This window comes from Megachile rotundata, chromosome 2, assembly GCF_050947335.1.
Source record: "Megachile rotundata isolate GNS110a chromosome 2, iyMegRotu1, whole genome shotgun sequence".
In the NCBI taxonomy this organism is placed as follows: Eukaryota; Metazoa; Arthropoda; class Insecta; order Hymenoptera; family Megachilidae; genus Megachile; species Megachile rotundata.
Window position 1 is genome coordinate 14,152,531 of NC_134984.1, and position 15,264 is coordinate 14,167,794.

Here is a 15,264-nt window from a genome sequence, read left to right on the forward strand (position 1 = left end):
CACACCATCAGATTTGATCTAAAAGAATCCAATAAAATGTAAACGTACCAAAAAGGGGTAGTATATTTTTAAAGTTTTATTTTGGAAAACAAGTAAATGCATTAAAAATCCTGGCAGCCATTACGGTGAACACGCCGTGTACGTGTATTATATGCACATACACGCGTATGTACGCGGAGTACATCATTTTAAACTGCACATATGGAAATCAGGGAACAAGCGAAGCACCGCGCATAACCAATTGCGACTCGCATTTGAATTCACAGCACACGAACCGATTTACACTTGCACAAAAGATACTTGTATCCTGCATAATTTCAATTTACGTATCATCCTGAGTCATTAATTTGTGTTAGACTTGGATATTACTTGACTGAAATTATTTCAACAAGATTATTCAAATAATACCTTTCTGTTGTTTGACTTTGTTCGTGAGTACATCGTGGAAATTGAAATGTATCGATATTTTTGGGGAGAGATTGTGACATGGTTTAAAGATTTGGATTTGCTGAAAATTATTGTTTATGTCTTCTGTTAATTTTAATATTAACAGAATAGTATTAGTATTAAGATTGAAGTTGAAAATAAATTGAAATTGACTATGTATGTAGATCGTTGATATTAAAACAAAATGGCTGACTGTAGAAAACAATAATCAAGTTTGATATATAATTTGATGACATAAAAGTATCTCAAAATGGCGCTTATGTTACATGAATTAAAAGCTTGAAGCTTACTAAAAATAACTGCGTAAACTCTCCATAGATATTCTCACTACAAAATGGCTGAGTGTTAGTCATAGTAAAAGTAATAACCAATTATGACACACGTGAAGACTGAAACAATTTGATGACATAAAAGTATCTCAAAATGGCGCTTATGTTACATGAATTTAAAGCTTGAAGCTTACTAAAAATAACTGCATAAACTCTCCACAGATATTTTCACTACAAAATGGCTGATTGCCAGTCATAGAGAAAGTAATAACCAATTATGACACACGTGAAGACTAAAACAATTTCATGACATAAAAGTATCACAAAATGGCGCTTATGTTACATGAATTTAAAGCTTGAAGCTTACTAAAAATAATTGCATAAACTCTCCACAGATATTTTCACTACAAAATGGCTGATTGCCAGTCATAGTGAAAGTAATAACCAATTATGACACACGTGAAGACTGAAACAATTTGATGACATAAAAGTATCTCAAAATGGCGCCTATGTTACATGAATTTAAAGCTTGAAGCTTACTAAAAATAACTGCATAAACTCTCCACAGATATTTTCACTACAAAATGGCTGATTGTCAGTCATAGAGAAAGTAATAACCTAATATAATACACTTGAGGACTAAAACAATTTCATGACATAAAAGTATCATAAAATGGCGCTCATGTTACATGAATTTAAAGCTTGAAGCTTACTAAAAATAACTGCATAAACTCTCCACAGATATTCTCACTACAAAATGGCTAATTGTCAATCATAGAGAAAGTAATAACCAACTATGATACGCTTGAAGACTGAAACAATTTGATGACATAAAAGTATCACAAAATGGCGCTTATGTTACATGAATTTAAAGCTTGAAGCTTACTAAAAATAACTGTATAAACTCTTCATAGATATTCTCACCACAAAATGGCTGACAATGCACTAAACAATATGCACCCTATAAAAACGCAGTATTTAAAAAATGTCTGAACTTATATTAAATAATAAATTGTAAAAAAATAACTAAAATAATAAATAAGTATAAAATAACTGGAACGAGTAATAAATAAATTTTCAGATGTATTTAACTGCATAGAGACAGGTTTTCCAAAGAGATCCGGTAAAAGTGGATGACTCCTTTTATTTGCAACTTCTCTGGAAGAGCTTTTTGCGAACATACTTGCGCGTCCCTTAAGGCGTGCACCCTACAAGAACTGGAAAGCTAAGAGTTCGTAATTCAATAACCGTGCTCTCCCAACCCTCCTTTTCTCCTTCCAACTATGTACCACTCTCTGTCTTTCTCTCTCATTGGGAAAGATAGTACGAGAAGATGGGATAGAGAAAGTACAGTTCCTTCTCAAGGGGAGAGCAGCTCAAAATGTCTGCTACTTTGAGCACCACGATCGTGAAAACTATCTTCCTCTATGCCTGAGAGAATACTGTGTATGTACTATGGCTCTGATAACTCGTCTAAGTACAAAGGACTGGAAATAAATTTCGAGATGGCAATTATCTTTTCGATTGAAATGAAGTTTTTGGGTTACTATGAAATGTGGGGGTTGTTTGTTGAATGATAGGGGAATTGATGGGACAAGTTTTGGGGTTTGTGAGTTCCTAGATTCTCAGGATTCCAAATTTTCAAGTTTCCAAGCTAGTAAGTTTCAAGTTCTCCAAGTTCTCAAGTTCTCAAAATTTTCAATGTTCTCAAAATTCCTAAACTTCCAAGTTTTCAAGCTTCCAAACTCCCCAAATTCCCAGAATTCCCAAATTTCCAAATCTCCAAACTCTACAATTCCCAAGTTTTCAAGCTTCCAAAATCCCCAAATTCCCAGAATCTCCAAATTTCCAAGTCTTCAAACTCTTAAATTTCCAAATTTTCAAATTCCCAGATTTCCAAAATTTCCAAGTTCCCAAAATCCCATAATTCTCAAATTCCTAGAATCCCCAAATCCCCAAGTTTCCATGTTCTCAAAGTCCCAAACATGTAAATTCCCAAGTTTCTAAATCCCAAAAATCCCAAATCTCCAAATTTTCGTATCTCCATGTCCCAAATTCGAAAAGTGTCCAAATCTCCAAATCCCCAAATCTTCAAACCCCAAATTCCAAAAGTGTCCAAATCTCCAAATTCCCAAATCTTCAAACCCCAAATTCCAAAAGTGTCCAAATCTCCAAATCCCCAATTCTGCAAACCCCAAATTCGAAAAGTGTCCAAATCTTCAAACCCCAAATTCCAAAAGTGTCCAAATCTCCAAATCCCCAAATTTTCAAACCCCAAATTCCAAAAGTGTCCAAATCCCCAAATCCCCAAATCTTCAAACCCCAAATTCCAAAACTGTCCAAATCTCCAAATCCCTACTTAACCTAACTCCCCAAAATTTCCAAATCCCTAAATTCCAAAATCCCTAAACCCCTAAATCCCTAATCCCTAAAATCCGTAAACCCCGAAATCTTTTGCATAATAATCGAAAGAAACGTGCATTGACTTCTGTCACTCGCGAATTTACCTGTTTCCATCTGAAATCTGAAATCGATTTTCCGGTGAAACGGCCGGCAGGTAGGCTTCTTCGATCGGAAGTCGAATCGAAGTAAAAAGGTCGAATGAAAACTCAGCTAACTCAATATCGTGGGTCGGATTCACCTTTCTTTTTCCACGGCGTAATGGGATTTCTTGTGCGGTGATTCGAGAATTATTCTCTTACCACGATGCTACTACCCCCTTCTTCTTTTTTTCTTATCATTATCATTATCGCGGATATTATCGTCGCTTCTTAAATTGATTCTCGACAATTTCTTCGTACCATCTCAACCACTTATTTTAGTAAACGTGTTATTCAAATATTAGCTGTGAAGTGTTTCTATTTCTTTTGATATTTTAAATGACGTGTTACGTAACTTCATTTTGCGATTCTTATACATTTTTTATTGAAAATTAGATGGTGTAGATATTTGTGATTTAATTATTATTTTTGTACTTGATGTGTTTATTTTTTATTTATAATTCGTATAATATTATTTATATTTATTTATTTATATAATCATGAGGGTAATTGGTATAAATATTTTGTATAGTTATTATTGATCATGGTTGATATAATCATGTTGTATAAATAATGTTTATTATGGTTGATATGAATATTTTATATAGTTATTATTGATTATGGTTGAAACAATCATTCAGTATAATTATTGTTCGTTATGGTTGATGTAAATATTTTATACAATTATTATTGACTATGGTTGACATAATCATTTAGTATAATTATTGTTCATTATAGTTGCTATAAATATTTTATAAAGTTATTATTTATTATAGTTGATATAATTATTCAACATAACTATTGTTGATTACATTTGTTACAACTCTGTCATATAATTATTATTGATCATAGTTGACATAACTATTTGATCTAATTACTGTTGACCATAGTTGAAATAACTGTTTAATATAATTACTGTTGATCATAGTTGACATAACTATTTAACACAATTATAGTTGTTTGCAAAATTATACTATCCTCTTGCTCATTTTATTTTATTAAAAATGATAGTTAAAGTGATATATTGATCAAACTCGTACATCCTTACAATTATAATTATTTTATATACTATTTAAAAAATGTTCTCTTATCAAGATATTTAGCTAGCAAGTATTACTACATATTTTTATGAGACAACTCTTCAACTTCAAATTTAGGTCCAACTATGATATATACAGATATTATATTATAATATAATATATAATCAGAGATTGTTAAATATAAAATACATTTTAATTTTCTTTGTTTTAATACTATAGTTATGAATAGTTTTGACTGACACATTCAACAAATAAATTGTACAGCAAGATATTAATAAAGCTTTTTCAGCAATTCATAAGATCACATATTTTTCTATTTTCTCTCTTACACGCAAGAACCGTAGGAAGAATTTTGCCGAGCTTATTTAGAGAGGACGATAAGGATGAAGGGTATCCATCGCACCACAGGGGTTGGAAGGATAAGAAAAAGGTAGGGACATAAGCCGTAGGAGGGTTGGCCGTAGTTGTACCTTCTCTTTTCCTTATTTCCTACCCTTCGTCGTCGTAGGAAGAACCTCGGCAAGACCGAGACGTTTCAGATCTATCTAGGGTGGAGAAAATTCAATTTAAAATGGCGGCTCAGATATAATGGCAGCCTCCGGTACAGCGCCACCCAACCACCCTCGCTCAACCCCCAACTCATCTCAACTTTGCCACCGTCGTTCCCTGCCTATTTCTCTTTCATCCAAGAACACCCTGTTCGCATCCCGCCATCTTCTGATACACGGAATACCGTTAATAGCGCGGCAGCTTTAAACATTCCGTAACAAAGAACAATTTTCGTTGGGTGGATTATGGGATTTTAATGGTGGAGGAAGGTTGGGGGATTGGGATTTGAGGAATTTGGAGATTTGGGAGATTTGGGAATTTGGGGATTTGGAATTATGGGAGATTTGGGGATTTGGAATTAGGGGGGGTTGGAATTTGGAGGGTTAAAGATTTCGTAATTTTGGAGTTGGAGAGTTATAGGATTTAGGAATTTAGGGATATGGGAATTTAGGGATTTGGGAATTTAGGGATTTGGGAATTTAGGGATTTGGGAATTTAGGGATTTGGGAATTTAGGGATTTGGGAATTTAGGGATTCGGAAATTTTGGGATTTGGGAATTATGGGATTTGGGAATTTAGGGATTTTGGAATTTAGAGATATGAGAATTTAGAGATATGGAAATTTAGAGATATGGGAATTTATAGATATGGGAATTTAGGGATATGGGAATTTAGAAATATGGGAATTTAGGGATTTCCAGACTTTAGGATTTAAATATTTGGGAATTTGGGGATTAGAGAATTTCGGAACTTGGGTATCACAGTATTTGAGAATTTAAGTATTTAGGAATTTGAGGATTTGAGAATTTAGAGATTTAGGAATATGGGGATTTGAGAATTTGTGGATTTAGGAATTTAGGGACTTGAGAATTTATGGATTAAGGAGTTTGAGGATTTGAGAATTTAGAAATTTAGAAATTTGAGGATTTGAAAATTATAGGATTTAGAAGTTTTGAGATTTGAGAATTTTGGAATTTAGAAATATAGGAATTTAGGAATTTAAGAATTTAGGAATTCAGGAATTTAGAAATTCTGGAATTTAGGAATTTAGGAAATAATATAGTAAACTTAGTAAAACTAGTAATTAGGGGAAATAGAAATTTGATCACTCGAAACTTTAGAAATTTGAGAATTTAGAGATTTTCAGGATTTTTTAAATTTGAGAATTTAGGAAATAATTCAGTGTCTTTAGTGAATACAGTGAATTTAGTAAATTTAGTGAATTTAATGAATTTAGTAAATTTAGTGAATTTAGTGAATTTAGTGAATTTAGTGAATTTAGTCAATTTAGTGAATTTAGTGAATTTAGTGAATTTAATGAATTGAGTGAATAATATAGTGAATTTAGCAAATTGAAGTTCTGTGACTTTAGTAACTTGAGAATTTAGGAAATTGAAGATCTGCTAATTGAATACTCCACCAATTTAAAAATCTAAAAATTTACTAATTTAAAAACTCCCAAGCCCGAACATAATTTGCCTATTTAAAAATTCCAAAACTTAGAAATATCTACAGTTTAGTATTTCTCACGTCCTAATCTTCAAACCCATTTCTCCTTCCAATATTCCCTAAAACTCCCCAAAACTCTCCAACAAAAATTTCCCCACCCCGTATAACCAAAGTAAAAATTAGTCCCTTAACGAGCTAAGCCGCGTTAAATACTGCAAAAGAACCGAACGAGGGCATTCAGCGTAATTCAAAGCATCAGACCGTAAGATAAAACGTATATAACAAACTGGATGGTAGCAGTGCGGTTTCTGACGACATTAAAGAAAGATGTATTAGAGGGAGAGGAAGATAGAGGAGCGGAGAGAGTGCAGCCTCCATGTTACGTTTCGCGAAAGCATTGCTAGCCCTCGAATTCCGAGCGGTACATATTAAAACAGTCAGTCGCCAGTGCGTTTCGTTCTTTTGATATATAATGCAGGATGGTGTTGTTTGAGTTAAAAGCCCAGGAACCGCGGCGACTTAACCCTGTTAAACTACGATGCCAAGTAAAACGCGGTTTGCTTTTACTCGTTGGTTATAATCCATGCACAAAGTGTCCAGGCCAGGAAGTGGCTTCACCGATGCGCCGCTGTCTTTTCGAACCCGTTCATATCCGTACTACGCTGTAAAACTCACTAGCTAGTCTTCAATGTCATTTACAATTATTATTTACTTTGAAAGTTTGCCTTGTAAAACGTTTTATGGGCGATTTTATTTTTTAGGGGTTGGGGGGTTGGAGGGTTTATGATGAGTTTGGTGGTATTTCTTTTTTGGGGGGGTTGGAAGAGTTGTATTTGGAGTTTGGGGATTTGGAATTTGGGAATTTGGGAAATTTTGGATTGAGCTTTGGAATTAGTAATTTGGGGAATTTTGGAGGCTTTTGGGGTGGGAGTTTTGGGAATTTGTTATTTGGGAATTTTTGAGGCTTTTGGGGTGGGAGTTTTGGGATTTGGTGTTTGAGAAGTTTTGGATTTTTGGGTTGAGGGTTTTGGAATTTATTATTTAAGAATTTGGAAATTTGAGAGTTTGGGATTTGAGAATTTGGGAATTTGAGAATTTGGAAATTTGGAAATTTGAGAATTTGGGAATTTGAGATTTTGGAAATTTGAGAATTTGGAAATTTGAGAGTTTGGGATTTGAAAACGTGGAAATTTGAGAATTTGGAAATTTGAGAGTTTGGAAATTTGGGAATTTGGAAATTTGAGAGTTTGGAAATTTGAGAGTTTGGAAATTTGAGAATTTGGAAATTTGAGAGTTTGGAAATTTGAGAGTTTGGAAATTTGAGAGTTTGGAAATTTAAGAATTTGGGAATTTGAGAATTTGAGAATTTGGGAATTTGGGAATTTGCGATTTTGGGATTTGAGAATTTGGAAATTTGAGAGTTTGGGATTTGAGAATTTGGGAATTTGAGAATTTGGAAATTTGAGAGTTTGGGATTTGAGAATTTGGAAATTTGAGAGTTTGGAAATTTGAGAATTTGGAAATTTGAGAGTTTGGAAATTTGAGAGTTTGGAAATTTGAGAGTTTGAAAATTTGAGAGTTTGGAAATTTAGGAATTTGGAAATTTGAGAATTTGGGAATTTGAGAATTTGGAAATTTAAGAGTTTGGGATTTGAGAGTTTGGAAATTTGAGAATTTGGAAATTTAAGAGTTTGGGATTTGAGAGTTTGGAAATTTGAGAATTTGGAAATTTGGAAATCTAGAAATTTGAAAATTAAAAAGTTTGAAAGTTTGAAAATAAGAAAATTTATAAAGTTGAAGACATTAAAGTTTAATCACTTGGTACAATTGTACACTTTCAAGTTTATAATTTTCAGAATTTGTCAATCAACATTCTCATTCTTAAATCAAATATTTAACACACAAATTTTTCATTGTGCACACAAAAAAAGTACATCATACTCAAGTAAATATCAAATCATATTTTTAATATTTTTATCACAAAATTTTGTGGGAAGAATGTATATTTATACCAGGGTATAGTAAATGATGGAGTATAGTATTTACTAAAGTTACTTATTTTGTAGTCGATGCTCTCTGATCGATTCTGCAACCCTCGAAAGTTAGGGGGAGTCTTAGATCGACATTTGTGCGCGTAATTTCATTTTATCACCCCACATGCATCTTTGATTCAATTATCGTGTGAGTCATAGTCAAAAAAGTAGCTGTGTTAAAATGTGCAGTTACTGTGTCTGATATTAAACGAAACAGAGTATTACATATTGTATAAATATGTTTTAATTTGAGTTTTTAAAGAATAACATATGTGCATTCTTAAATTACATATTCAACAAAATATGTATACAAATTATATTTCTTCTTTAATTATTATAAAATGGATCTACGCTTTAACTGCTCAAAAAGTAATTAATTAATTAAAGTTACTAAATATTCATAATAGTTGAAATCACCAAAATTAAATTAAATTAATTAAAACTGCTAAAAATGCAAAATAGTTAAAAATACTAAAAGTAATCAATTATTTGCAGTTATTAAAAATTTAGAATAGTTGAATCCACAGAAATGAATTACTTAAATAAAACTGCTAAAAATTCAAAATAGTTAAAAATACTAAAGGTAATAAGTTCATTGCAGTTATTAAAAATTTGGAATAGTTAGAACTGCCAAAAGTAATTAAAGTTACTAAAACTACAGAATAGTTGAAACTACAAAAATTAATAAATTAGTAACAACCCCTAAAAATTTAAAATACTTGAAACTACAAAAATTAACTAATTAAAATTATTAAAAATATAGAATACTCATTTGTGCCAAGAGTAATTAATTAATTAAAACTACTAAAAATACAGGGTAGCTGAAACCACAGAAATTAATTAATTAATTACAACCCCTAAAAATTTAAAACACTTGAAACTACAAAAAGTAATTAATTAAAACTACTAAAAATGTAGAACACTTAATTCTGCCATAAATAATAAATTAATTTAAACCACTCAGAATTCAGAACAATTAGAACAATTATAAAATAACCTAGCTTTAACAATTATAAAATAACCTAGGAGAGTAGCAAACTCTCCCATCAAAAAGTGCACCAATAAAAAGTTCACGAAAAAGTAACCCAGTGAAGCATATAAGGGTAAAGTTCCCCAGTTGTTTCTTCTTTTTTACTCAATTAGAAAGTGCAACACCTACCTGAATTCTGGCTTCGTTCAATTTGGTGGACCGCGCCAATTCCTCCCTGCAGTATATGTCCGGATAATGAGATTTTGCGAATGCCGATTCCAATTCTGCCAGCTGCTCCTGCGAAACAATTGAAAGGCCGTAGTACAACCGATCAGAACTACCTCGACAGGAAATTTGAGCGTTATACGGAAGGTCCAGGATCGAGGTAATCGAAACATCGTTATCGGTGAAAAAGAAACGAAAAAGATGCCGAACTTGCACGAAAGTAATACTGCTCTGAATTTACTAGGTGTGGTATACTTGCGTATTTCCTTTATTTTGCTTAGAATTTAATATTGTGTTTTAATTGTAAATTGTTTAGTGGTCAAATTTTCACTTGTTTTGGAGAATTAAGTATGCAAATTTAATAGGGTGATAATTTTCTGCTAGGTATGTAAATTTGCGTGCTAGGGTTTCTAGATTGTGGAGTGGATTTTATGTTTGGAAGTTGCTGAATTATGATATTAAAATTAATTGTGAAATTACGGGTAGATTCTTGAAGTTTTAAATTTTGGGGTTGTATGAGTTAGTGGAACTTAGTTTATGGATTTTGGTATTTGGGTGTTTGTGAAATTCCCAATTTCTCAAATTTCCAAATTCCCAAGTTCCCAAATTCCCAAATTCCCAAATTCCTAAATTACTAGATTCCCAAATCCCTAGATTCCCAAATTCCCAAATTCCACAATTCCACAATTCCCTAATTCCAAAACTCCCCAATTCCATAATTCCCCAATTCCAAAACTCCCTAATTCCACAATTCCCCAATTCCATAATTCCCCAATTCCAAACTTCCCCAATTCCAAAATTCACCAATTCCAAAACTCCCCAATTCCAAATTTCCCCAATTCCAAACTTCCCCAATTCCAAACTTCCCCAATTCCAAAATTCCCCAATTCCAAAATTTCCCAATTCCAAAATTCCCAAATTCCAAAACTCCCCAATTCCACAATTCCCCAATTCCAAACTTCCCCAATTCCAAAATTCCCCAGTTCCAAAACTCCCCAATTCCACAATTCCCCAATTCCAAAATTTCCCAAATCCAAAACTCCTCAATTCCACAATTCCCCAATTCCAAAACTCCCCAATTCCACAATTCTTTAATTCCAAAATTCCCAAATTCCAAAATTCCCAAATTCTCAAATTCCCAAATTCCAAAATTCCTCATTTCTAGATTTTCAAGTCCCCAAATTTCCACTCTCCCAAATTACCAAATTGTTAATCTGAACAAGAATCTACCCTTCATCCGACTTTAAAAATATAATTACGTATAGTAAAAGTGATCGAATTAAACAAAAATTTATAATATGCATATACATATTACATTGACAGTATAATCTAATAATATTATATGTATTGAAATGATGATACTTGAAATGAAATATGAGCTATGACAAACCTGTGTGAAAGTAGTTCTGTGCCGTCGTCGAGCAGGTGTTGGACAACTTGCGGTGGTAGGAGTATGGCCGATGTGAGGACTCGAAGCACAGGGGTCAGGTTTTAATTTTTTGAAAGCTCCTTCTGCACCTAAAAAATTACAAACAAATAATTAAAAATAAAAACAATTTTATAGTCAGTGAATCATAAAGAAACTATATATAACACTTTATATTTACTATTAATTATATGTATTTAATAAATGATTATAGTATTAGGTTACTGGCTAAATGACCATAGACAAAATGGCCGACAAATGTAAAATGTCTGACAATTCCGTAACGTGTGGTTTACAAAATTAGATTTGTAATATTTGGAACTAACCTAAACTATTAAATTAACAGTACAATTGACAATGTTCAATTAACAATAAATTAACAATACTAATGTTAGAAAATTTAGTAAATAGTACCTAACTTTAAACAACTCAGAACCTAACCTAAAAGACATAATCAGTAGTAGTCTTAAAATGCTTCATCCATAAAATCTAACCTAAATATCGTAATTTATAGATCATAACCTTTGGAGTCTTGATAAACAAACTCTATCCTAAAAACCATACAATCACTTTCTAAAAATCACAACTAACCTAAAATAGAACTTATCAAAGAAGAGTTAGAACCTAACCTTTCTATGTTATATTGGAACTTAAAATAAAAAATCAGAATCAATAGTATTTACCCTTAAAAACCTCAATCAATATTAATTTTAAAAAACTTGCTTAACAGAATCTAACCTAAACATCCTAATTAACAGAACCTAATTTATAAAACTTAATAAAATCTAATCTAAAGTACTTTATCGGTAGAATAAACCTAACTTCGAAGTTAACCTAACCTCAAAAATAGTTAATAATATTCGAATAATATTAAATATAGAAAAGATATTTTGGAAAATATCAGGTAGTACAAAATAAATAAAGATATCAAATAAGTATACGACGCGCGCATAACCGCGTTACAAAATGGAGCGCAGCGCGATGTTAGGTTAGGATGTTTCGAGTCGAAGAAACAGTTGAGGAGACGCGATGTCTTTCAAATACAGAGAAATCCACGTTCGTCTTGGTTGTTTCACGGTATCGGCTTTATGAACGAACATACGAACATACGGTCTAGGTAACGGTGGCGAGCGAAGTCCCTCGCACTATGCTAACTTGGTTAGGGCGTTAATGACCTAATCATGTTACATGCTGATTCAATGTTCAAGGATGAATGCTGTCCACTTTACATACCTTGCCCCGTTACCCGGTGAACAGTGAAACTCGGTCAAGTTCAACGGGAAGACAAGGAGCATTTTACGTCCGGTTTCTTAAAATCTGATTTCAACCGACGCTCGGGGGGATTTCTTTACAGGTGATTTAATATGACGGTCATTATACTGTGTTGTAAGAATAGGGTTGGTTTTGACAGTTATGCGTATATTTCTTTGTATTTTTGATTTTTTGCGATTTTTGAATTTTTTTGTGAGGGAGTTTAGGATTTTTTAGTGGGTAGTTTTTGGGAATTTCTGGATTTTTAGAGGTCTGGAGTTCTGGGTTTTTGGAGGTTTGGTGCTCTGGAGGTCTGAATTTGGGAATTTGTGGATTTGTGGATTTGTGGATTGGTGGATTGGTGGATTGGTGGATTGGTGGATTGGTGGATTGGTGGATTGGTGGATTGGTGGATTGGTGGATTGGTGGATTGGTGGATTGGTGGATTGGTGGATTGGTGGATTGGTGGATTGGTGGATTGGTGGATTGGTGGATTGGTGGATTGGTGGATTGGTGGATTGGTGGATTGGTGGATTGGTGGATTGGTGGATTGGTGGATTGGTGGATTGGTGGATTGGTGGATTGGTGGATTGGTGGATTGGTGGATTGGTGGATTGGTGGATTGGTGGATTGGTGGATTGGTGGATTGGTGGATTGGTGGATTGGTGGATTGGTGGATTGGTGGATTGGTGGATTGGTGGATTGGTGGATTGGTGGATTGGTGGATTGGTGGATTGGTGGATTGGTGGATTGGTGGATTGGTGGATTGGTGGATTGGTGGATTGGTGGATTGGTGGATTGGTGGATTGGTGGATTGGTGGATTGGTGGATTGGTGGATTGGTGGATTTTGGGATTTCTACATTTTGGGATTTGTAGATTTCGGGATTTCTACATTTTGGAATTTGTAGATTTCGGGATTTCTACATTTTGGGATTGGTAAATTCCTAGATTTCTAGATTTCTATATTTCCAGATTCGTAGATTCCCACATTTCAAAATTTCTAAGTTTGTAAAGGTCTACATTTATCGTTTTCTACATTTGTAGATTTCTAAATTTCTAGATTGTCAGGTCGGATTGGGAAATTTTCAAATTCCCACACTTCCTAATGTCCTAATTTCCTAATTTTTAACTCTTCAATTTTGTAACCCTCTAATTCCCTAAATCTGTACTTTTCAAATTCCTAAATTTTCTAATTTGGAACCCTTCTTTCTACATCCATTAGCAAACTACTATTGTTATTCAGCTCTAATAACTATCATGAGCACCTGTTTACACATATAATTGCAGTCAGTAATCAGCAGCTCCTAATATTTCAAAAACTGAATTTAACCTCCCTCATTTATTGAATTTAACCTTCCTTACTTACTCCTTTACTCTCTACCTTAAAATTGCTTTCTCAAAACTTTTATATCATTCATTTGAAATAACCCTATGTACAATAAACGATTTAAAACGACAGCAAACCCATCGCTACATAGTATAGTTACAGCGTTCGAAAATACCATCTGCCTCGGGATGCATTCGAAATAATTACCGACGATTTTAACGAGGTGAAACGTGTTCCATGACGAATGACACGTTCTATGGGATTACTAGTAATGCAGATTCCTGTATTCCATGCAGCTGTCCTCCGCTGACATCTGCCGTTAAATTCCAGTTAGTATGAAAAACGCTGTCTACAATTGCAACCCCATCGATTTTCAGAAATTATTTTATCGTGCTGCGACCGGAATTGTTTCGGTTATCTTCTAAATTGTACTCTGTTTAAATAAAGCCTTTCTATAAAGAATATTTTTTGTACTGTACATTGTAAATGAATGTAATTTAAATGAAGACAGAAGTACAATTTGAATGTACAATGTAAAAAAGTTTTTTGAACATCAATAATTAATATTCTTTGCACTGTGCGTGTCTGATGAGATGGCGAGCGAACAAGAGGGACCTGCATTGCTTTTAATTGTCAATTTACCAGATTTAGTCGGGACATAGTCTGTATATATACTAGATATGTAGTCGATATTATTAAACAAGTGCCAAATGCACAAACCTAATTTTCTATTATAATTTATTTATTATTATTATGTTTTTATAGTGAGACATGTTTGTGGAGTAAAACATAATACCATGTCATTCAAGAAGAATAATGTAATTAAAACTATTAGATGCTTTCAAATTTTTTAAATTTTATAAAAAAAAATGTTAGTAAAAAAAATACATAGAAAAATAAAATTAGTGACTATTTATTTCAGCTTGCAAAAAGTACCTAACTAAATTTCACCATTTTTCGTGATGGAACTCCTCGTATTTTATTGTAGTATTCAAGAACTTGAAGTTTGCGTAAAATAACTCGAAACTATAGTAAAATATTGATAATAAAAATATTCTTGCACTTCCACTTGAAATAATTATGTCTTCTCAAAATAACAATAGAAACAAAAAATACTTGGATATTTTATTAAAATTTTGTTATAAAATTGGGCAATTTTTTTTAGCAAATAAAAGCAATAATATTGAACAATTTTTTTAGCAAATGAAAGTAGTAAAATTGAGCAATAATTTTATAGTAATAGTAGTAATAATAGTAGTGGTAACAGTAGTAGTAACAGTAGTAGTAACAGTAGTAGTAATAGTAGTAGTAATAGTAGTAGTAACAGTAGTAGTAACAGTAGTAGTAACAGTAGTAGTAATAGTAGTAGTAACAGTAGTAGTAACAGTAGTAGTAATAGTAGTAGTAACAGTAGTAGTAATAGTAGTAGTAACAGTAGTAGTAACAGTAGTAGTAACAGTAGTAGTAATAGTAGTAGTAATAGTAATAGTAGTAGCAATAGTAGTAGTAATAATAATAGTAATACTAATAGTAATAGTAATAGTAATACCAACAGTAACAGTAACACCAATAGTAATAATAATACCAATAGTAATAATAATACTAATACCAATAATAATACCACTAGTAATAGTAATAATAATACCAATAATAATACCACTAGTAATAGCAATAATAATTATAAAAGAACTATAACAATACCACCCTACGCTAAAACCAAAAAATACTCTATTTTAT

At 32.6% G+C, this 15,264-nt stretch overlaps 1 protein-coding gene across 1 annotated transcript in view; it reads right to left on the reverse strand.

Annotated features, from left to right (window-relative positions):
• Nucleotides 1-15,264, reverse strand: part of LOC100880559 (homeobox protein unc-42) — a 33,522-nt gene that overhangs the window by 10,597 nt on the left and 7,661 nt on the right. The window contains exons 2-3 of the mRNA XM_012279981.2: nt 10,913-11,040; nt 9,487-9,594 (exon numbers count right to left, since the gene is read on the reverse strand). Coding sequence (XP_012135371.1) covers nt 9,487-9,594; nt 10,913-11,040 — 236 coding nt within the window. The remainder of the gene's footprint in view (nt 1-9,486; nt 9,595-10,912; nt 11,041-15,264) is intronic.